Source organism: Phacochoerus africanus, chromosome 1 (genome assembly GCF_016906955.1).
Source record: "Phacochoerus africanus isolate WHEZ1 chromosome 1, ROS_Pafr_v1, whole genome shotgun sequence".
NCBI lineage: Eukaryota > Metazoa > Chordata > Mammalia > Artiodactyla > Suidae > Phacochoerus > Phacochoerus africanus.
The window spans coordinates 159238524-159261208 of NC_062544.1; the positions used below are offsets into that span (position 1 = coordinate 159238524).

Sequence of the window (22685 nt, forward strand, 5' to 3'; positions counted from 1 at the left end):
GAAACGGGTCACACTTCATCGGTGGATCGTGAAACACTCTTACTGGCGACAGAAGACGTGGTTCTGAGACCACAGTTTCTCCATCTGTAAAATGGAGATAATAACGACGCTAGGAGTCTGGTGCAAAGGACTGAGATAATGAATGAGAAAGCGAATTTCAAATTACGTAGGTGGCTCCACACACCAGTTTTTCGGAATAATGAATACGCGAACTCAGAAGTTGCAACGAAAGGATCTGTGCAGCTAGCCGCGAGACTCCGCCCCTGAAGCTCCCCGACCGAGAGCCGCAGGTGGGGCCGGCAGATCTCCTTTGCGCATGCGGAAACTGCTGCCCGCTCCCACCCCTAACCCAGGCAGAGCGTAGCTGCTGTTTCTGAAAAAACGATTCGTAACGAGGTCCCTGGCGCGGTTTCCCTTTGCTCTCCCTCTGCGGGCCCCGGCCGTACTTCAGCAGTGTCTAGAGCGTGGTCTGTTCTCATCTACCTGCCTCATTTTCTGAAGAGGTACCTGTGGTTGGCCTAATAGTTGGCTGTCGAAAGTGCCGGCCCCCGCGCCGGCGCCGGCTGCAGCCGGGTGGGAAGGCTCAAGATGGCGTGCCTGTTGGAGACCCCAATCCGCATGAGCGTCCTCTCGGTGAGTGACCCGCCGCAGCCGCTGGCCCGCGCGCCAGCCCGGGAGCTCAGGCCCAGCTCCCAGCGTTCACCACAAACGCGATGTGCCTTCTGGGCGCCACCCCTTGAGGTGGTCTTCTGCTCAGCTCTGGGCCGGGGAGGGAGCGAGGGTGGGCGGGCGGGATAGTCTGGATCCCGGCCGAGCCAGAAACGGCTCCAAGTACGGGAGCGCTCACCGGTGCAGGTTCTCAGGACAGCGGGCGAGGAGAGTGGGCTTACGGGCGGCCGGCCCGGTGGTGCGGCTTGGGCTTTGCCAGGCGTTTCCCTGTGCCTTTCTCTTAGCGATGCCGCTTCTCCGGGGCCGAGCGCCCTACTCTGCGAGGCGCAGGGCTCGCTGCTGGCCTGGGGGTGAGCGCCCACCCATTCCCCCGCGGCTATCGCAAAAACTGGTAGAGGCTCCTTGGCTCCCACAGTCTTGGGGCTGCCAGGCCAGGTCTGTGTGGTATCTATTGCGTCCCAGCACCCGGTCATAGGCTAGAGCTGTTTGCCTCTTGGCAACGGAGCCTTATCAGCTGCAACGTCTCCTGGTGTATGTAGTTATTTAAGCCTTTTTCCTTCGCTTTGCTCTGGAGGTCGTAGCTCTCAGTCTAAAGGAACCTGTGCCTGGCATTCCGCTTTCCTTCAAGGGGAGTCAAACATTGAAAAAAGCGAGCGGTCAAATTTTCCTACTATTTTTAGATGTAATACCTAGTTTGTCTGCTTAAGTTTAAAAATAAAACCAAAACAGGACTTTCGATGTTGCTCTTGAGAGAACCAGGATCAGGGGTGAAAGTTACTAGGAGATAACTTAGAAAAGTTTTGCCGCAAATTAGAACTGTCCAACTCTGAGGATGGCCAGTTTACCAGTGGTCCATTTGCTGTTGTTAGAAGCAAGTGGGCAAAGGCTGATTTGTCTATCTTTTTAGACTTGTTGTGGAAGTCGGTCTGATGCTGAGGGGGATGGTTGGATTCTATATGACTTGTCAGGTTCCTACAGTCTGTGTCCAAATGATTTCTTTTTTCTTCCCTGACTTCCACAAACACACTCACCTATCTGGAAGCACTTAGGACGTTTGCTGCAATACTTGGTTAGAGCATTGTGGCATACTCCACCTTGATAATTTATTTGGTGGGGAGGGAGCTGTGCACAAATTTGTCCTTCCTTTGATCCGTTTTAGTAGTCCCTTATTTTTAAACTGCAATTGGGGAAAAACTGTTCACCTAAGCGTTGAAATAAATTCAATTACTCCACCTCTGACACCTGGGACTGTTTCGTGGGATGGGGCCAATGACTTTTCCCTAGTTACTTTTTTTTTTTTTTCAACTATGCATCCTGACTGTTCTCAATTCCCTTTAATTATCTCATTCATCCTTCATTTCACTTGAAGCTTCTTTAGTTTTCACACACTATTGATTTGTATAGTGTACAATTTAATTTTTTTATTTGTTTCACTCCCTTGATAAATAATATTTCCTATTTAACTGTATTTGAAAACTTCTTGAAGAGTATTCTGTCCTTGTGGTGGGCATTTGCTTTAGCCCTAGTCTCATTGGTTTTTTTTTTTTTTTTTTTGAAGGTTTTCACAGTCCAAAGTCTGGTCTTTCAGTTCTTCAATTTTAGAGCCTTGGGAAATCAGAGCTTTGAGTAAATGATTTAAACTCTCTAAACTCATTGAGTTTAAATATTATAAAATGAAGCCTGTACCTTTCAAAGTACTACCTAGGGCCCCACTTTTTGATATACAAAGTGCAGGTGAAATAGGAATTAATAATCAGAAACTATCTTGCAAATATTTGACTCCTTTACTAGGCTACTTATTGTGCACGAGTCATATACAATCCACTTTAGGGGATGCACAGATGTGATCAGCTGTGCCTTCAGGGAGCTGACAGTCCGAGTGACTCAATAGCCTGATGAACATAATTCATACAAGGGGTAGATGAAATTTTTTTTTTGTCTTTTTATGTTTTCTAGGGCCGCACCTGAGGCATATGGAGGTTCCCAGGCTAGGGGTCTAATCTGAGCTGTAGCCGCCGGCCTACACCACAGCAATGCCAAATCCGAGCCAAATCTGCGACCTACACCACAGCTCACAGCAACACCAGATCAAGGATTTCCATTCAAGTCCCTTTATACCTTCTTCTCTCTGAGAGAGCTAATTCATTCTTTTTTTTTTTTTTTGTCTTTTTGCCATTTCTAGGGCCGCTCCTCATTCATTCTTATAACTTTAACTGTAATCAACTTACACATCTACATTATCAGCCTTGACTGTGTGACTTCTTGACAGTGTGACTTCTTGAAGTCTTACATCTTTAAATCATACATCTTTAAACTTCCAACAAAGCACTTTCCTTCTAAGAGAACTTAGTCCCGAATTCCCATTTCTGTTAATGGTACTATCTTTTATTTTTTTATTTATTTATTTTTTTTGTCTTTTTGCTATTTCTTTGGGCTGCTCCCGCGGCACATGGAGATTCCCAGGCTAGGGGTCGAATCGGAGCTGGAGCCGCCAGCCTACGCCAGAGCCACAGCAATGTGGGATCCGAGCCGCGTCTGCAACCTACACCACAGCTCACGGCAACGCCAGATCCTTAACCCACCGAGCAAGGGCAGGGACTGAACCCGCAACCTCATGGTTCCTAGTCGGATTCGTTAACCACTGCGCCACGACGGGAACTCCTGGTACTATCTTTTATGAATTACCCACTGTTAAACCATTTGGATCATCTTTAACTCTTCCCCCTTTGATGCTCCTATAGCTTAAGTTCTGTCATCTCTTCATTCTTAGTGTTCTTCACATCTGTCTGTTCCCAAGACCACCCTCTCCTTCAGACCATATCATTTTGTACCTGCATTACCACAGTGTCCTTGCAATTGTTTTTTACTGCCTCTAGTGTCTTATCCTCTCAGTCAGAGTCCCTTCTCCACATTAATTTTCCTGTACAACACATTGTACACTTCCCTGTTTCAGTTCTTCAATGAGTTCCTATTGCTGAAAGACTGATGTTCACATTCAGCTTTTGATATAAGATTCTTTATCCTCTGCTTAAAAGTTCTATCACATATAAACTGGCTTTCTCAAGTTGAGGTGATCTTGGGTTCTTCGAAACCCCAGTAATTCTTATTGTCTGCTTGTTCATTTGCACGTATGAATTGTAGCTTTGTGTGGGTTTATTTGTGTAACATATTTTGAGCTTCTGTCATTTGCCAGGCCTGGTGCTGGGTTTGGGAATACAGTGGTGAGCTACATAGACCGTCTCTGCCCTCTTAGAGATTTCAGCCTGATGGGGGAAATGGATATCAGATAGTTCTGTATAAATGGTGATCAGTGTTATGAATGAAAAATATAGGATGTTGTATAAGCATATAATAGGGAAATATGGTCTAATATGGAGGGCAGTGAAGAGAGCCAGGGAGGGTTTCCCTGAAGAAGTGACAATGAGCTGAGAGTTCAAGGATGAGTAAGAACTAACTGGAAAAACAGAGGAGCATTCCAGGCAAAAGGGAACTGCTTTTGCAGAGGCCCTGAGGCTTTCAATAATTATTCTATCTATTTAGGGAATAAATTAATTCAAAGGTAAGTGCTTGGCTTTTTCTTCTTAATCAACTACTATTTATAGCAGTATGTCTTGCATTTGTGGATTCTCAATAAATATTTGATTCAACTGTCTGTTTGTAGGAGTTGGACAAAATCTCCAGGTGTTTTTTAGGTTTCGCCACAATTACCCCATCCCTACTTGGTTTGCATTTAGCATTACATCACTCTTTTCAACTGATTTATAAATTTTCCCATGTTTCCACACTTTTGGGTGATTTTACATTGATTACATTTTTAAAATTTTAATTTTGAGATAATTATAGATTCACAGAAAGTTGCAAAGATAATACAGAGAGATCCCTGTGTATACTGCACCCATTTTCCCCCATTGGTCACATTTTACATAACTATAGTATGATATCGAAACCAGAAAATTGATATTGGTGTAGATACATGTGTAGTTTTGTATCATTTTATCACATGTGTATTTGTGTAATACCACAGTCAAGATCTCCCTCATGCTACCTCTTTATAGTCACACCTACCTACTCCCCCATTCCTACTGTTATCTCTAACCCCTGGTGGCAACTGATCTCTTCTCCATCTCTGTAATTTGTCCTTTTCTATAATGTTACATAAGTGAAGTCATATAACATGTGAACCTTTTGAGATTGGCTTTTTTCACTCATCATAATGCCCTGAAGTTTCTTCCAAGCTGTTGTGTGTATCAGTAGTTTGTTCCTTTTTACTGCTGAGTAGTATTCCATGGTAGGGATATATAATGTGGATGTTTAAAAGATAGTTTAACTGATCACCGATTAGAAATTTTGGTTTCCAGTTTTTGGCTGTTAACCTGCTATGGACAAATGTGTATTGGTTTTTGTGTGGATGTAACTTTTTGTATCTCTGAGATAAGTGAAAGGAGTGCAATTGCTAGGTTGTATGGTAAATGTATGTTTAATTCTTAAAGAAACTGACAAACTCTTCTAGAGTGGCTGTACCATTTTATAGTAATGTATGAGAGATCCAGTTTCTTTGCATGCTCATTTGGTATGTCATAATTTTTTATTTTAGCTCTTCTAATAGATGTATAGTGATATCTCATCATGGTCTTAATTTGCATTTCTGTAATGATTATTAATGTCACAAATAATTTCATTACTGATTTGCCATCATTGAAATATGAATAAAATGTTTTAGTCAATTTTTTTTCCTATTCTTTTCCCTACTTTCAAATTGGACTGTTTGATTTTTGACTGTTGAGTTTTGAAAGCTCTTTTTATATTCTAGTTGTCAGATGCTTTGCAAATATTTTCTCTCAGTCTGTAGCTTATCTTTTCATTCTCTTAAATATAGGTTAAAAAATGAACTTTAATCTCAGTTTTACACTTGGTTCAAAAATTAATTCAAAATGGATCACAGATTTAACTGTAAAATATTAAAAAAAACTTTTAGAATGAACAGAAAATCTGCAGAACAGTGGACTTGGTGGAGAATTCTTAGACATGACACCAAAAGCATGACCTGTTTTTTTTTGTTGTTGTTTTGTTTTCTTGTTTTTGTTTTTTTTTAAAATTGGTAACTGGACTTAATCAAAAGGATCACTGGATTCTTAACCCACGGTGCCACAGCGGGAACACCTTATTAATAATTTTAAAGTTAGTGCCAGGAGCCAGGAATTTCAGTTATTTTGACTTGTATCTTCTTGATTTCTGATTTGGCCATTATTTTGCAGTGCCATCTTTCATATTGGCTTCTGGGTAAAGATAGGAAATTATTGACAAAGGAAGATTCCTATTATCTTCTGGAAATTGGAGGATAGCTGCCCTTACTGAGCAGTAGTGCAGTAATCCTTAGGATTGTTGTTAGATAGGAATGAAAAGTATTCTAAATAAGAGCTGTTTTGCAGAAGCAGCCCCCACTTGTCACTTTAATAAAGGAAAACTGTTTTGACCTCATTTCATAAACTCAGAAGAATAAAGAGCTGCATTCTCTTGTATATTTGTAATATAGCTCTTGGGGGAAGGGGAATGGTGAGACAGTGTTATGCTTTCTATTAAAAATGGAAAGTTATGGTCCAGTGGGAAGAGTCTCTAGCCTATAGCATATATTAATATTTGGAGATCTTTACCACCTGCAAAATTATTACAGAACATATGATTCTTTTGCTTCAGGAGTGTTTTAAGAATTAGGCTTTCAGAAAGTTGTAAGACATGGCTGGATAAGGGGAATGAGAAAAAGGTAAGAGTCATAATCATAATCAAGCATGCTTGACAAGATTTTTAGCTTTATAGCTGGGTGATATCCTCTACTGAGATAGTGAGGGTTGGGAGAGAATTATGTTAGAGGAGTAAGGCCGAACAATGAGTTTCATTTTGGACATGCTGAGTATAAAGTGTTTTCCGGAAATCTATTTAGAGGTGTCCAGTAGGCAGTTGGATATTCTGGAATGTGTTCCACACCATCAAGCAATTCTCCAATTCTCTGGACACCAGCTGAGTGTCCTACAATTTAACCCAATTCTGAAACTATTTCATGGAAACGGTATCAGATCCCACAGCTTAAGGGGCAGTCCTTCAAGACTGCCCCCACTTCAGGCAGCATGTTGTTCTCCTGTCCTCTGACTGTGCACTTATAATCAAGGGTTCCCATGACTCTCTCAGATTCGGTCATTTGTTAGAAAGGTTTATTTGCTCAGCAAAATGGTTACTGGTTTATTGTAAAGAATTCAGATTAACAGTCAGATGAAGAGGTACATAAGACAAGATCCAGAAAGGTCCCAAATGCAGGAACTTCTGTCCCAGTGGAACTCTGGTGCACCACTTTCTTGGCTTGTGAATCCATTCACCTATCTGAACACTCATCACATTTTATTCAGGAGTTTTTTTTTTTATAGAGCTTTAATCTCACGCTCCCATTCTTCCACTTCCCAGAGGTAGGTAGATGGGACTGAAAATTCCAGCCCTCTAATCACTTGGTCTTTCTGTAACCGGTCTGTCTTGAGGCTGTCTAGGGGCCCCAGCCTAATCATTCATTAACATAAACTCAGGTGTGCTCAAAAGGTGCTCCTTGGGAATAAGCAAAAACATTCATATCACCCAGGAAATTTCAAGGGTTTCAGGGCCAGGAACCGGGACAAAGACCTAATATATTTATTAAACCACGAGTTAAAGGTCTAGTGCTTAAACCTAGGGAGATGATTATTATTGGGAGTCATCAGCACATTAAATAACCATCAGTTATTCTTAATCTTTTAAGGGTAAGAGGGTCAACACTGTCTTCCCCAGAAAAACATGCATCTGCCTAAAGAATCACAATTTCAAGGGCTCATGGATTTCCTGAAATCAATGCATAAATTTTGAGTTAACACTTTCTACTCTTTATTCATTCCAAAGTCAGTCACAGAAACGTGTGTGTGTGTATGTGTGTGTGTGTATATATATATATATATATATATATATATATATAGCAAAATTTAGTACTCATTTAAAATCTTTTTGGAATGATAAAGATTGTAACACCAGGTTTTAAAACTCATGTAAGGTATCATGTGTAGGACTTGGCCCTGAAGAACTATGATTTTTTTTGCCTGGAGCAGGCCAGTGATCTTTCTTCTGCAAGGTGTGCTGTATCTACTGAAAGGTCTTTGTGTAGCAGATGCTATAGCAGGCCTGGGAGGCAGAGCTAGATGCAAGAGATCCAAGCAAGGATAAAGTAAGACATTTGTAGGTCTGAGCACAGGCAAAGTAGAATGGACAGAAATTACAAGTGGCCCATGATATTGGCACAGTAGTCATAGGCCACAATGTGGATGATGGGTCAGACAGATACTGAGTGGTGCTATATTCAGAAAGCTAGTGCACCAGTTGCTGAAAGTGATGGGCTAGTATGAATCAAGCACCATGGAGAGCTCCGAGGCAAGGTTATTTACTGCCTCTTAAGACTCTGAAACAAAAGAGGCCTTTTTTAAATTAGGAAGCAGCTAGCCTGTCTGGATTATATCACCTCTGAGGTGTACCATGAAAGATGGTACCCTGGATCTCTAAGTCATTATGTCCTGTAGTCCAGGATGATATTGCACCCATGTCTGCATAGCATCACTCTGTTATGGCAGGATTGAGAAGTAGGCATTTGAATCCTACTGGATTTCCTGGGCTATCGTATCATCTTGGTAGGTAATATGTAGGTCACCAACCCACAGAACTCTCAGTCTTTATAACTTACAAGCCTTGTCACTCTAGCATCCCAGATAAGGCTCCTGCTTCCTTGGACTTCCAAATTCTGCTGTTTTGCAACATAAATCCTTATATAGTTCATTTACTCTGTCCAGAGGGATCTCTTCTTGGCCCCCAGTCTTCAGACATTCTTGTCTACATTGAAGAGTAAATGAATAGAATTTAATGGTGAGAAAAAACTTTAAAAGTCATGTAGACCCAAATAGCTCTTTGTGATTTATAACATACTTTAGAAGAATAAACATTGCGGTACTTGGTTAGAAAGAAGCATGAATGCTAAATTGCTTCCAGTTCTTGAGATCACCAAAGCATGTTTATAGCATGTTGTTACTGTGTACGAGGACAATAATATTTTATTATGTTAAAAACTGCAGAGAAAGTAAAGGCCATTCTTCATATCTGTTTTGATCTTATTGTGCTCTGGTTTTCCTGTTATGCAAAAACAAACAAACAAACAAAAAACCCCTTAGTATGAGTAAAATTATGGCATCGTTGCTTGAAAGAAAGCTGCAGATAATTTTCAATTCATCCTTGTCATTTTTTGGGGGGTGGGGGGGAAGTGAGAACAAGAGACTGATTTGTCCACTGTCATATACTATTATTTATAAAGTGTCAGAGTCATGTTTCCAAACACCTAATTAAAACAAAAATTTGTGCCTTACATTTTAGAATTTTATTTTCAGATTTTATGAGCACTGATGTATTTGCTGTTTATTTTAAAGTAAGTTCTCTTAACATGTAAAATCTAATTTTCAGTCTTAACTACTTATTGAGAGGTCAGGGCTTCCCCAGTTGTGTAAAAGGACAAAGAGGAGGAAACTATGTCGTTGAAAGAGTAAATATTCAGGTACTGATATACTAGAAAGAAATAATAAAGTAGTGATATATTTGCAAATTAGGGTATTTTAGCTATGACTGCATTACAGGCTGATATAGTTATGATGTGTTGGTTATGTAAATACAATAAGTGATATTGTTTTTGATGTGACTTTCTGAAATGAAAGACTTTTGGTAAAGTTCCTAACAAGACAAAATACAACCTTCTCTGTATTCATATGGGAGTTGCATTCTTGGAAAATTGTGTAGTAAAATGATATGAAATATATTTTGTGTTCATATGTAAAATGGAGTTAGATGCTAGGTTCAGATAATTAAAATTTGTATTTCCACATGACCGCATAGTGGAAAGTCTTTTGGGTTGTAGGCCAGTTGTCCCACTCGCTATAGGACATCTATCATCCTTAGTCCTTGCCCACTAGATATCAGTAGCACCTGTCATCATTTTGACAGCCAAAATTGCTTCCATAGATTTACAAAATGTATTTGTCCCTGTTTAGAACTACTGAGATGCTGAGAGTTGGGGTTCTCTGGATGGTATCATCTATTAGTATACCTCCTCGCTCTTTCTCTCCTGTGCTTCTCCCCACAGCTTGTGCAGTGTATAAGGAGATGGAAATAAAATGTGCTGTTAAACATTTCCCCTCGTAGTATGTATAGCCCTCTAATATTCTGTATCATTTATTTATTATGTTTATTGCTTTTTATCTTTCTCCCATGATGAAATGTAAGCTCTGCAAAGGTGGGCTTTTGGTGCAGGGTTCGGGGGTAGGGCAGCGGGGTAAGAAGGGAAGGTGAGTGTCTTTGTTCATTGCCTAAACAGTGCCTGCATAGCTGTTTGAATATTTGTTAACTGTATTAAAGAGTACTACTTCAGCTCTCGTTTGTATTCCCAAGTGTATACTATATCACTATGATACTAAATTGCATTTCTCAAATACAGGCGTTGCTTCTGAACTCACTTACGTGTGCTCTGCTATCTAGAGTCCTTGTCTTTTTTCCTCCCTTTTTTCACCTAGCAAAATAATGCTAAAGTTTCAGATTAATCATTCTTGCTGCTTAGATACCATTTCCCATTCCACCCCTAACTTTAGTACTTCAATTAATTGTATCTTCAACTTTCTTTTTATCTTGTGTCCACTTTTATGGTTACACTTATCCTCTGTTACGAGTGACAACTGTAGCTTTCTTACTTACCTGTTTCCTTTCTGTTCTGTGAATGCCTTGAGGTTAAGGGACTCTATCTTATCTATTACTAGCACCCAGTGTTAATCTTAGTAAATTAAAGACATTTACTTGTTCAATTTCAGCCTGAAATAGATATTAATTAATTAATTAATTTTTTGAGGGCTGCACCCAAGGCATATGGAAGTTCCCAGGCTAGGGGCTAAGTCAGAGCTACAGCTGCCAGCCCACACCACAGCCACAGCCATGCCAGATCCAAGCTGGGTCTGTGACCTACACCACAGCTCACAACAATGCTGAATCCTTAACCCACTGAGCTAGGCCAGGGACCGAATCCACATCCTCATGGATATTAGGTGAATTTGTTTCCACTGCACCGCAATGGGAATTCCCCTGAAATAGATTTTAAACTGAAGCTTTATTGAGTTTAGAATTCTATTTTTTTGTGTTGCATTTCTTTCCTCTCCCTGAAACCAAGATTTTCCTTGACAATGCTGAATGATCAACATTATGAAAAGTTTTATCTGAAGTTCCTAGAAGTTTGTGGAGTAATTGATGTATTAAATTTTGACTGGCAATTATTAAACATTCATTTCTTAGGGGTCATAATACCCCCTTGAGAATTGTAATTTTTTTTTCTCACTCGAGGCATGTGGAAGTTCCCAGGCCAGGGGTCAAACCCACGCCACAGCAGTGACCCAAGCTGCTGCAGTAACAACACTGGATCTTTAACCTGCTGTGCCATGAGGGAACTCCAAGAACTGTAATATTTCTCAAGAACACATGAGAGAAAATAGATAGGAAAATGCTTTTGTAAACAGTAATATACTAAACAAGTGTCAGGTATTGTAAAAATATTTGTATTCTGGGAGTTCCCATCGTGGCTCAGTGGTTAATGAATCTGACTAGGAACCATGAGGTTGCGGGTTCGATCCCTGGCCTTGCTCAGGGAATTAAGGATCCGGCATTGCCGTGAGCTGTGGTGTAGGCTGGTGGCTACAGCTCCGATTCAACCCCTAGCCTGGGAATCTCCATATGCTGTGGGAGCAGCCCAAGAAATGACAAAAAGACAAAAAAAAAAAAAAATTTGTATTCTGTCTACCTTTTCTTTTGGGGTTGGTCACATGGGAGAGAGAACACTATAAACTGAGTACTTTTTGAACTTTATATTGGTATTATTCTTAACTGTGATTTTTATACTCTTGAGTCCCTTGGTAATACCTACAGTTATGAAGAAAGTAATAAAAACTGCAAATAATTACTTTATACTTTTTTTTTTTTTGGTCTTTTTGCCTTTTCTAGGGCCGCTCCCGTGGTATATGGAGGTTCCCAGGCTAGGGGTCTAATTGGAGCTGTAGCCGCCAGCCTGCGCCACAGCTACAGCAACGCGGGATCTGAGCTGTGTCTGCAACCTACACCACAGCTTGCGGCCATGCCTGATCCTCAACCCACCTAGCAAGGCCAGGGATCGAACCTGCAACCTCATGGTTCCTAGTCGGATTCGTTAACCACTGTGCCACGACAGGAACTCCACCTTATACATTTTTAACAGTTTTTTAAAATCTCAAGTTGAAAGTTTAGATTTTTAAGTTCACTCAAATGAGTATTATTGCTAAATACTTAGCTTGCTCTGAGAAAAAGCTGCTATCAGCTGAGTAAAGTTATCTAAATAGTTAGATTTTATAAATATAAATAAGAGAAGCATTAGTATACTCATTAAGGTAGTTACATTTTTTACAGAAAAATAGAATTTTCCTGAAATTTATTGTATGGTTCATTTATAGTTTACAGGAGTTCTTCCTGTGCATTACCCTATTTATAGTTTACAGGAGTTTTTCCTGTGCATTACCCTATTTGATCCATTACCCTATTTGATCCATTTATAGTTTACAGGAGTTTTGATTCATACTGCTATGTGTTAACATCACCATTTTATACTTGAAGAAACAGTCTAAAATTTTACTTTTGCCTAAGTCACAAAGCTACTAGGTGGTAGAACTAGGATTAAGACCTGTCTTCAGGAGTTCCCATCGTGGCGCAGTGGTTGACGAATCCGGCTAGGAACCATGAGGTTGTGGGTTCGGTCCCTGCCCTTGCTCAGTGGGTTAAGGATCCGGCATTGCCGTGAGCTGTGGTGTAGGTTGCAGACGCGGCTCGGATCCTGCGTTGCTGTGGCTCTGGCGTAGGCTGGCGGCTACAGCTCCGATTCGACCCCTAGCCTGGGAACCTCCATATGCCGCAGGAGCGGCCCAAAGAAATAGCAAAAAGCCGAAAAAAAAAAAAAAAGACCTGTCTTCAATGCCAAATCACTTGTTGTTTCTACTACTTGATGTCTGAGTATGATGGAAACAAAGAACATAATTTTAATGAAATATGCATGGAGCACGATTTTAATGAAATACTTTGACATTTTCTTTCTTTCTTTTCTCTTTAGGGCTGCACCCACGGCCTATGGAGGTTCCCAGGCTAGGGGTCAAATTAGAGCTGTAGCTGCAGGCCTATGCCACAGCCACAGCAACACCAGATTCAAGCGGCATCTTTGACCTATGCTACAGCTCTTGGCAACATCAGATCCTTAACCCACTTAGCAAGGCCAGGGATCGAACCTGTGTCCTCATGGATACTAGTTAGATTTGTTTCCACTGAGCCATGATGGCAACTCCTGACATTTTCTTATTAACACTTAAACTCTCACTCTTCATTGTCTAGGAAACTCATTGTTTCACTTGAGGTTTCAAAACTTCTGAACACATGTACTTCTGATATTTGAATTAAATCCCATTTGTGGCAAGTCTGGGACTTAGTAATTTAGTATTCAAAACCTTTCCCAAAGAAATTTTTTCAGAAGTCAGGGTTTCAGTTCACCCCGCACATGGGTAGTTTATTCAGAAAGGCAATTAGAGACTGTTCTAGTTTGCCTTTTCATTATGTCTGACCAGTTTTCTGAGCTATTTCTAATTTTTTCCTCTTTTGTGCCACTGAAGAGGAAAAAAAGGTAGGGTGAGCCTATGGTCTAGCTTATCTCCAACTCTCCTCATTTATGTGTGTTATTCTATGACAAGTATTAATAATGGCCTCTTTTCACTGTTAAAAATTATCTTGGTTTGGGTGATAAATTTGAAGGTCTATTGTCAATTTATTGTTATGTAACAAATTACCCCCAAACTTAGCTGCTTAAAGTAATATTTATTACCTCGCAGTTTCTGTAGGTCAGGAATTCAGGTATGGCTTAGCTAGAGCCTTTGCTCTAGAGTTTCTTGTGAGTTTGCAGTCAGGGTGTCAGCAGGGGCCATATCTCACCTGAAGGCTCAGTCAAGGGAGAATCCATTTCCAAGCTCACTCATAAGGTTATTATTGGCAGGATTTAGTTGCATGTGGGTTGTTGGACTAAGGGCCTCAGTTCCTTGCTGGCTCTTGGCCAGGGACCCCCTCAGTTCCAGGTATTGTGGGCCTCTCTGTAGTGCAACTTACAACATGGCAGCTGGCATTTGACAGGGAGAGACAGACAGGTAGCCACAGACATGGACACACAGAAGGAGCTTTGCAGAAACATCCCGCCACCTCTGTTGCTTTCTGTTTGCTAGAATCAAGTCACCACAGCCAGTCTTCACTCTAGGGGAATCATCACCCAGGGCTTGAATACCAGAAGGTGGTGATCATTGGGGGCCAACTCAGAGGCTCTCTATCACAAATGGTAATCCTAATAAAAGAGGAATTGCTTCCACATAATAGTTGTCCACAGTGGAATGCAGCTCCTTCCCTGTTTCTGTTTTACTTCAGGAAGAAATTTGCTTCAAGCTTCTTTTTTAATGTTTAGTACCTGTCCATACATACATACATTCAACTCTACTTAGAGCTAACTCTTATTCACAAATTTGGTGTATACAAACTTGCCGCTTGAAGGGATCCGTGTGCATTTTCACATAATATATAATTTGGAGGGGCGCTATTTAGCATAAAAATTTAACAGGTTTTTAATATATTCATTTGTGGTGGCTTCTGCAGCTTTGAATGGGTAAAATGAGTTCAGAGCCAGGTTTTGAAGGCTTTCTGTGTCATTTGTTGGAAGGCGTGTGCCAAAGGGCAGAGGTTATAGCGTGACCTGGCTGGGGTCGCTCTCATTCATGGGTGCAGACTGTACCATCAGCTCTAGCTGGCTGCTTGGCACATTCACTCTATTGGCTGGGAGGGTGGAGGATCACCATGTGTACAAAATCTTCTAGCTGCTGGAAGCTACAGAAAGTAATTTAAAGGGTATTGTTGTTTTGAAGTGAGAGTAAAGCCACATGTTGAAAGGACAGATATCAGAAACTATTCTAACCTTTTGGCCTCTATGGGGAGGAGGGAGGAAGGAACCCCAGTGCTTCTCATATTCCTGGAGTAAATTAGTGCCTAGGTCAGATTGTCCCTCCCCAACATCCACAGTATTGTTGGCAAGAATGAAAGAACCTCCCCCCCAATTCTCTTCAACTGCCCCGCCCCACCCAGGTATGGCAGCCTCACTCCTTTTTCCCTTGGGGTCATCAGAATTGAGCCCTTTTATCGCTGTTTTCATTAACTACCACAAGAAGCCCAGGACTCTAGGGTCCTTCCTCATGCCCCATGTATTTGTTTACTTTTCTGTCCAGATCCCTTGCCTTCTCCTGCTCCTTTTATTGGATTTCCCTTTTCCTCAGCCTCTTCTCTGAACATTCCCTTCATCTTTTTGTTTAGACTGAAACTGGACTTTTCACCTGTGGACACCCCTTTCCTCAGTTTTTCCTGCACTATGTCAGTTTGTGGTTCTTTTGCTTCCCATATCTCTCATATATCTAGGCCTAGAGGTGGGGATAGAGACTTGCTCCTCATTGCTTTTTTCAGACCCCTTTCATCCCTTTTCTCCATAAACATTCCAGCTCCAAATTTCATCAGATGCTACCTTGTACTCATCTATAGACCTTCTGGGTCCCTTTCATTTCTTTTAAGGTTTTTAGCTCCTAGCTCATGTCACTTTTTCTAGCACTATTTCTGTGATATTTACAGAAATATCACTGTCTATGTAGACAGTTTTTTTTCCCAAAGCTCTAGACTTCCCCAGTGATCATATCCTCTGTCCTGCCTTGAGGTATTTGTCCCCCATGGTTATATCCTAGACCTTGATCTTACCAATAACCAAAACACCTTCATAACTCAATTTTACACATCCTGGCCACTACCGTCTATCCTTCCAAACCACTCCTTCTACCACCCAAACATCTACGACTCTTCTTCAATCCCCTGTTACCTGAATTCTACTAATTCTGCTACTTTTTCATTCGTTTTCAGTAGGCATGTTACTATAATCACAATCTTGCATATACTCTCAACTCAGCTGACCCCTTTCTCTGGCTTTGTCATCTGCCTGGTGAAGTTCCAGCTCTTTGAACTCCCTTATTTATACCTCCTTTTCTTCATTTTAATGTAGCTGGAGAAGAACACAGCCATGCTGACTGGTCTCACTTTAAATTCATAATCATGGACCTCAAGAGGGTTAATGCTGCCCATACAGTGTCCTATTTTCTTCTCTTCTTTCTTCACCCACCCCCATAACCACCCCACCCTTTTAACTTTCAAAAAAATAGAAATAATCAGAATGTCCACAAGGTTTCACCACCATATCCATCTAAGTAATTGTTTCTGGCTTTTGTACATCCCATGCTCTACTTAGTAAATCCAATTCCCTCTCAATTATTCATGAACGTTGTTCCATAAGTCCCCCCCCATGCAGCATGTTTTTCTTTTTTTCTTTTTTCTTTTTCTTGCTTTTTAGGGCCTCACCCATGGCATAGGTAAATTCCCAGGTTAGGGGTCTTGTCAGACCCCAGCACAGCCACAGCAGTGTGGGATCTGAGCCATGTCTGCCACCTACACCATAGTTCGAGGCAATGCCTGATCCTTAACCACTGAGTGACGCCTGGGATTGAATCTTCATTCTCATGGATTCTAGTTGGGTTTGTTTCCACTGAGCCACAGAGGGAACACTTTTCCTTTTTTTAAATTAGAGTATAGTTGATTCACAGTGTTGTATCAATTTCTGCCACACAGCATAGTGACCTAGTCATACATATATATATTCTTATGTTTTTCTTTATTTAAAATCTTTTCTATCAATGAATAAGCATACTTTAATTTATTACATTAAAAAAAAGGGAGTTCCTGTTGTAGCTCAGTGGTAACAAGCCTGACTAGTATCCACGAGGATGTGGGTTCAATCCCTGGCCTTGCTCAGTGGGTTAAAACATTGCCGTGAGCTGTGGTGCAGGTCACAGATGTGGCTGGATCCCGTGTTGCTGTGACTATGGCTTAGGCAGACAGCTGCAGCTCCGATTCAACCTTAGCCTGGGAACTTCCATAGGCAACATATGTGGCCCTAAAAAAAAAAAAAAAACCACAACAACAAAAAAAACCCCTCTTCTGACTTCACTTTTCCCTCTAGCTGCTACTCTTTCTTTACTCCCCTTTACATTGAAACTCCTTGAAAGAGTTGTTTTATATTTACTTTCTCTAATTCCTCTTTTCCCATTCTCTCCTAAACCTCCCCCAAGCAGGCTTTGCCCTCACCACTCTACCCATATTGCTGTTGTTAAGATCACTGATGACCTCCATGTTCCTAAATCCAATTGGTCAGGGCTTAGTTATCACCTTTTACTACACATCAGTAGCGTTTGGTATATTTGATTACCCCCTCCTTGAAACATTCCTCTATTTGACATCTTAGATTTCTTCCCACCACACTTGCTGCTTTTTCAGGTGCTTTAGAATTCAGTCTTCAGGCCTTGTCTTATCCATGGTTATTCCCTAAGTGAACTTATCAAATTTATACATTTGGCAACTCCCTGATTTCTATCTCCTACCCACAGTTCTCTCCTAAACTCTGGAGTTATATATTCAGCTGCCAACTTGACATTTATACCTGGATGGCTAATAAAATTCTCAATCCTAACATGTCCAAAACTGAACTATTGATCTTCTCACTTAAACCTTCATCTCCCTTAGTTTTCCTCATCTCATTAACTAGCAATGCAGTCTTTCTGGGGGCTCAGGCAAAAACCTTAAGTGTTATCCTTGGCTTTTCCTTGAATACCTCATATCCATTCTGACAGCATACCCAGTTTGATAGTTATTTCAGCTTTAACATTTATCTGGAATTGGAGTGAATTTTTCTGCCTCTAAAACTCTTGCCCTAGTCCAGGTTTCCATCATCTCCCTGAAACAACAGTGTTTCTGATTATTGAAATAGCCTCTTATCTAGTTTCCCTGTTTTGTCTCCTAGTCCCCTCCACAAACTTAGCTGTTTCTAAAAGTGCAACCAGAGCAGTCCTTTTTTTTTTTTTTTTTTTAATGGCTGCACCAGGGATCAAACTCATGCCACAATAGTGACAATGCCAAATCCTTAACCCGCTAGGCCACCTGGGAACTCCCAGAGCAGTCCTTTTAAAACAATCAGTTCATGTCTCTATTTTCCCAAAACCCTCTAATGGTTTCCCAACTCATACCGTAAAAGTAAAAATCCTTACAATGACCAACAAGGCTCTATATCAGTGTGATCCAGTGGAAAAATAACATCAGCTATGTGTGTAAAACAAAATTTTTTACAACTATGCTGTAAAAGTAAAAACAGATGAAATAAATTTTAGTATATCTGATTTAAACCATTATGTCAAAATATTATTTCAGCAGGTATCAATGTAAGGAATTAATGAAACTTTTCTTTTTTTATATAAAGTCTTCAAAATCTGGTGTGTATTTTACACAGTTTTGATGCCAAATTTTGATTGGTATGTAGGTTTCATAAAATTTACAGTTGAAAGTAGATTTATATATCCAAGTAATTCTAAACATTCTTAAAATCTTCTAATAACTGAATTCAGTATTGGTTTTAAAGTTTAATTAAAATTCAAAATTCAAAATTCAGTTTCTAGGCACATTTCAAATGCCCAGTTAGCCATATGAGGCTAGTGGCTATCATCTTGGACAACACAGCCCTTTACCATCTGGCCTCTCTTCTCTGACCTCATCTCCTACTGTCTTCTCCTTTGTTCATTCTGCTCCAGCTGTAGCGGCCTCCTGTTCTTTGATTTGAGCAGACACTTTGATTTCAGAGCCTTTGCATTTGTTCAATTTGCTTAAAAAGTTTTGCTCCCAGACAGCTGCATGACTTACTCTTTGCCCTTTTTCAGGTCTTTGCTCAAGTGTCACCCCCTTAGAGAAATTTTCCCTCACTAACCTACTTAATATCTGTACCAGTTGTCTTTCAAAATCTTTAATGTCCAAGCTGCCTTTTGAAAGACAAGAGAAGAGGGCTGAAAGGGGAGAGATGGCTTGATCTACAAAGGAAAGCTGTGAAATACAATTGTTCCATACAAACAACTACATGAATATGTGATGCAAAAGTGTAGAGTAAAATCAGATTGAACAAGTAACTATCTCTCAGCTTGCTACTACCTAGGCAGCTCAGACGATCATTTTTTTTTGTACACATGACTGACCCCTGTATAGATGTAAGCTTTTAAGTGCACCATTCTGCCTTAACATCCTCTTGTATTTTCTTGGGCACCTAGCATAGAACTTTGACCAAAAGGCAATTGGTCTCCAGTTATTGGCTACCTGTTGGTTAGCCTTTTGTGTTTTATATTTTATGGTTGCCTTTCTACCTCCTTTCCCTTTTTTTTCAATGCCAGTAACTGGTATACTTGCTGATGGTATTCGTGTGTTGGCTTCACATGCCCCACAGCTGTGGCTGTGACACTGATTCTTTCCTTGTTTATTCTTGTGCACTCTTATCCATTTTCCAAAACCAACTCATCTAAGAAGTCTTCACTGATTCTCCCTGTTTATTAACTCCCACCTCAGTGCTACTTTTATGTGTGTATACTTCTGTTTTGCATTCTAGTAGGGAATATAAACATGTAAACACAATTGCAGTAGAATATGGATTTTTGAGGGGAGGGACTGTGCCTTACCTTTTTTTATGGCCATACCTGTGGCATATGGAAGTTCCCAGGCTAGGGGCGGAATCAGAGCTGCAGCTGTAGGCCTATGCCACAGCCACAGCAATACCAGATCTGAGCCACATCTGTAGCCTATGCTGCAGCTTGTGGCAATGCTGGATCCTTAACTCGCTGAGCAAGGCCAGGGATTGAACCTGCATCCTCACAGAGGCTATGTTGGGTTCTTAACCAACTAAGCCACAATGGGAACTCCCTTTTTTTGGTGTTTAATGCTTTCCTGAGTTCCTTGCATATAGCAGGTATATATAGTGCTTGTTAAATTGAATGAACCAGGCACAGAGCAGTAGAGTTGGTATTAATGAACAAAATTTATGTGTAAAATACAGGTTTTAAACGCAAGTACCTATTTTATTTTATTTATATTTCTGGTCATGCCCATGGCATGCAGAAGTTCCCAGGCCAAAACCCAAGCCACAGCAGTGATGATGCCAAGTCTTTCACTACTAGGCCATCAGGGAACTCAAGTACCTTTTTAAAACCACATTGAGAGGCAAGAGATAACTGAGCTGTGAGAGAGAGTGTGAAGAGGAACAGTAAAATCAAAGATCAGTCCTTACATTGGAGGGAGTCTAAGAGCCTGGAGTTCTCAGAAGAACTTACTGTGTTGGGAAGCCAGGAAAGCACATGTACTCAAAGGAAGCGAAATGACATATCTTTGTATTATAGGAATACTCTTTTCAGTTTGCCTTGGATTTTGCTTTTGAGTGTATTATTTCTTGACATACTTGTACGGTTGTTTGCAATCTGACATCTCATTTATTGACCAAGGGATTGAGACAGATAATCGAGTCCTTCTGATCCCGTGATTCTGTTATTTTGAGGAAAGGAGATCCTGTTAGTAAGTTCTTAATGATACCCTGTTAGACACAAGAATTTTCCTCAGTTTGGCTTGCTAACTGCCAGTTTGCTCCTTATAAATGGAGTATGTATTAAAAGTGGGTATTTGAGTTGCCTATAAGAATATTTTGGTTGCAAGCTCATAATATGAAAATACACTTTAGATTGTCAGGAAATTAGAGTTTATGGAATTTTTCTCCAGAGTTATTTTTGGAGACTCAGAATTTTAAGCTGGCACCACATCTTGGCAGTTAACTTTTTTCTAATTAGGGGTTCTGGGTAAACTGGAAAAGTATTTCTTCTCTGTAATAATTTATTGCTGATGGGTGGTAGTACATGCACATATTCCAGCAGACATCAGAAAGAAACAGCAAGGGACAAAAATTCTTCTTCTCTGGTTCTTACACATTTGTTCTTTGTTTTAAATAATGTCAAGTATTAAAAATTAAAAGTAAAAAATAAGTATACCTCCACAAATAAGTTTTATAAGAAATACCAAAATAGAGCAGACCCCACAATACAAATAAAAGGAGGTAAGTGTCTCCCTTATTCTTCATACTCTAACTCTACCCCTTCTGCCCAGCTTTAGCCACTTGAGACTGGGTAATTCTGTTGGACCTGATAACTCACCCTAATTCTTAATTGTTTTTTTCCCTCACAGAAAGTGTGACAATTCCTTTATATTAGTTTTTATTTTTTACCTACATCTGCTTCCTAGCAGCGTAGCTCCTCTGCGTCACTCTGAAGGTCTTGCTCTTGCACCTAGACTACCCTACACAGACTATTCATGAAACCATTATCCTTTTTCCCTTGCTGAGAACCAGATGTTCCCTCCTTTTAGTGGGTGTAAACAGAAGCAACATGCCTATCTTTTTTTCACATGTAGGTGACATCCAGCAGTTACTTTAAGACGTTTAGCTTGCTTCTTAACATTCACGCCCATTTCTTCTGTTGGCAAAGTGTGCAGGGTATCCCCACAAAGGTCGCACTGTCTAGTTACGTTTTTTGTGAGAACTGGATATCTTCTTCCCCATCTAAGTATTTATCTTCTCACAAGATTTTCTTAGAATAATGTAATATAATAAGTATTTTATAGACATTCTAATGCTCCTATGTTAAGTTAGATTATATAGCTATTTGGTGTTGCGGGTAATACTGTGAATTTGTGATTTGCATGGCTTCAGATGTCATAATTTTTCCCCCCACTTTCTAGGAAGTAACAGCTAGCAGTCGCCACTATGTTGACAGGCTATTTGACCCTGATCCCCAGAAAGTTCTACAAGGTGTCATGTAAGTAGTATGTATTTAAGAGTCTATCAAAAAGTCTTATTTGTTTCATGTTTGAATCTGTCAAATATTATAATTCTGAAAATGCAGGGTTATAATTTTTTATTCCCTTTTGGAAAGACCTCTTGACATTCATGGCTTTAATATGGTGCTATAAAGACTTGCCTGTTGGTTAGTTGTTAACTGACATGGTTAACTTCATTTTTTTGTAGAATACTTGTTTTATGTTTAAAATTTTTTTTACTTCAGAGAATTCTTCTGTGACATTAATAACCAGAAAAATTAGAAAGGGGTGGGAGAATAGGTTGTTAGGTTTGGGGGATGTTGTTTTTGGTTAACTGATTGATTGTCTATAAGGTTTGAATCTTCTAGTGATGTTTTAAATGTCAGTCAGAATTTAGAAAGCAGTCCACTAAAAAATTTAAGTAAACTCGTGATAACATAGATGCCCTTGTTTTCTCTACAATTGCCTTATATTTAATGAGAGGAAACATTTTAAAGCAACATGCATGAGGTGATTATATTTTTAAAAAATTAGGACAGGTGTTCCTGTGGTGGCGCAGTGGTTAACAAACCTGACTAGGAACCATGAGGTTGCGGGTTTGATCCCTGGCCTCGCTCAGTGGGTTAATAATCCGGCATTGCCGTGAGCTGTGGTGTAGGTCGCACATGCGGCTCCCATCTGGTGTTGCTGTGGCTCTGGTGTAGGCCGGCGGCTACAGCTCTGATTGGTCCCCTAGCCTGGGAACCTCCACATGCTTAGAAAAAGCAACAAAAAAAATTAGGTAGGACAAATGTAATAAGATTGCAAATGATCGAAAGATGAAATTTCTTTCGTAAGAGCAGATCATCATGTTCTTATCACATTGCTTCTAAGAAAGAAGGTCTAGCCTAAGACAACTCCTGGCATTCGGAAACATGGAGCACCCCAGGGCTGAACTGTGTCCTGGGGAAGGAGGACACACAAAAGGTCAGGATGAGATGCATTTTGGATAGCAGTGAGGGCACAAATGAGTCCCTTTCTTTTTCTTACTCTGCTAGTGTTGTCAGCAAGGTAGCATTTTCAGTTTTACTCTCACCCAACCA

At 40.3% G+C, this 22685-nt stretch overlaps 1 protein-coding gene across 7 annotated transcripts in view; it reads left to right on the forward strand.

The window, feature by feature from the left end:
* The first annotated feature begins 385 nt into the window (after window positions 1–385).
* The window catches only part of ARMC8 (armadillo repeat containing 8), a 118006-nt gene continuing 95706 nt past the window's right edge, over window positions 386–22685 (forward strand). For 6 of the 7 annotated variants that reach the window (XR_007135360.1, XR_007135367.1, XR_007135366.1 and 3 more), the window contains exons 1-2: window positions 386–633; window positions 21526–21602. Coding sequence is in view for 3 of the 7 variants with exons in the window: in XM_047783102.1 (XP_047639058.1) it covers window positions 589–633; window positions 21526–21602 (122 nt within the window). In the remaining 4 variants the exon portion in view is untranslated. The remainder of the gene's footprint in view (window positions 634–21525; window positions 21603–22685) is intronic. The other variant, XM_047783116.1, reaches the window with a different exon arrangement.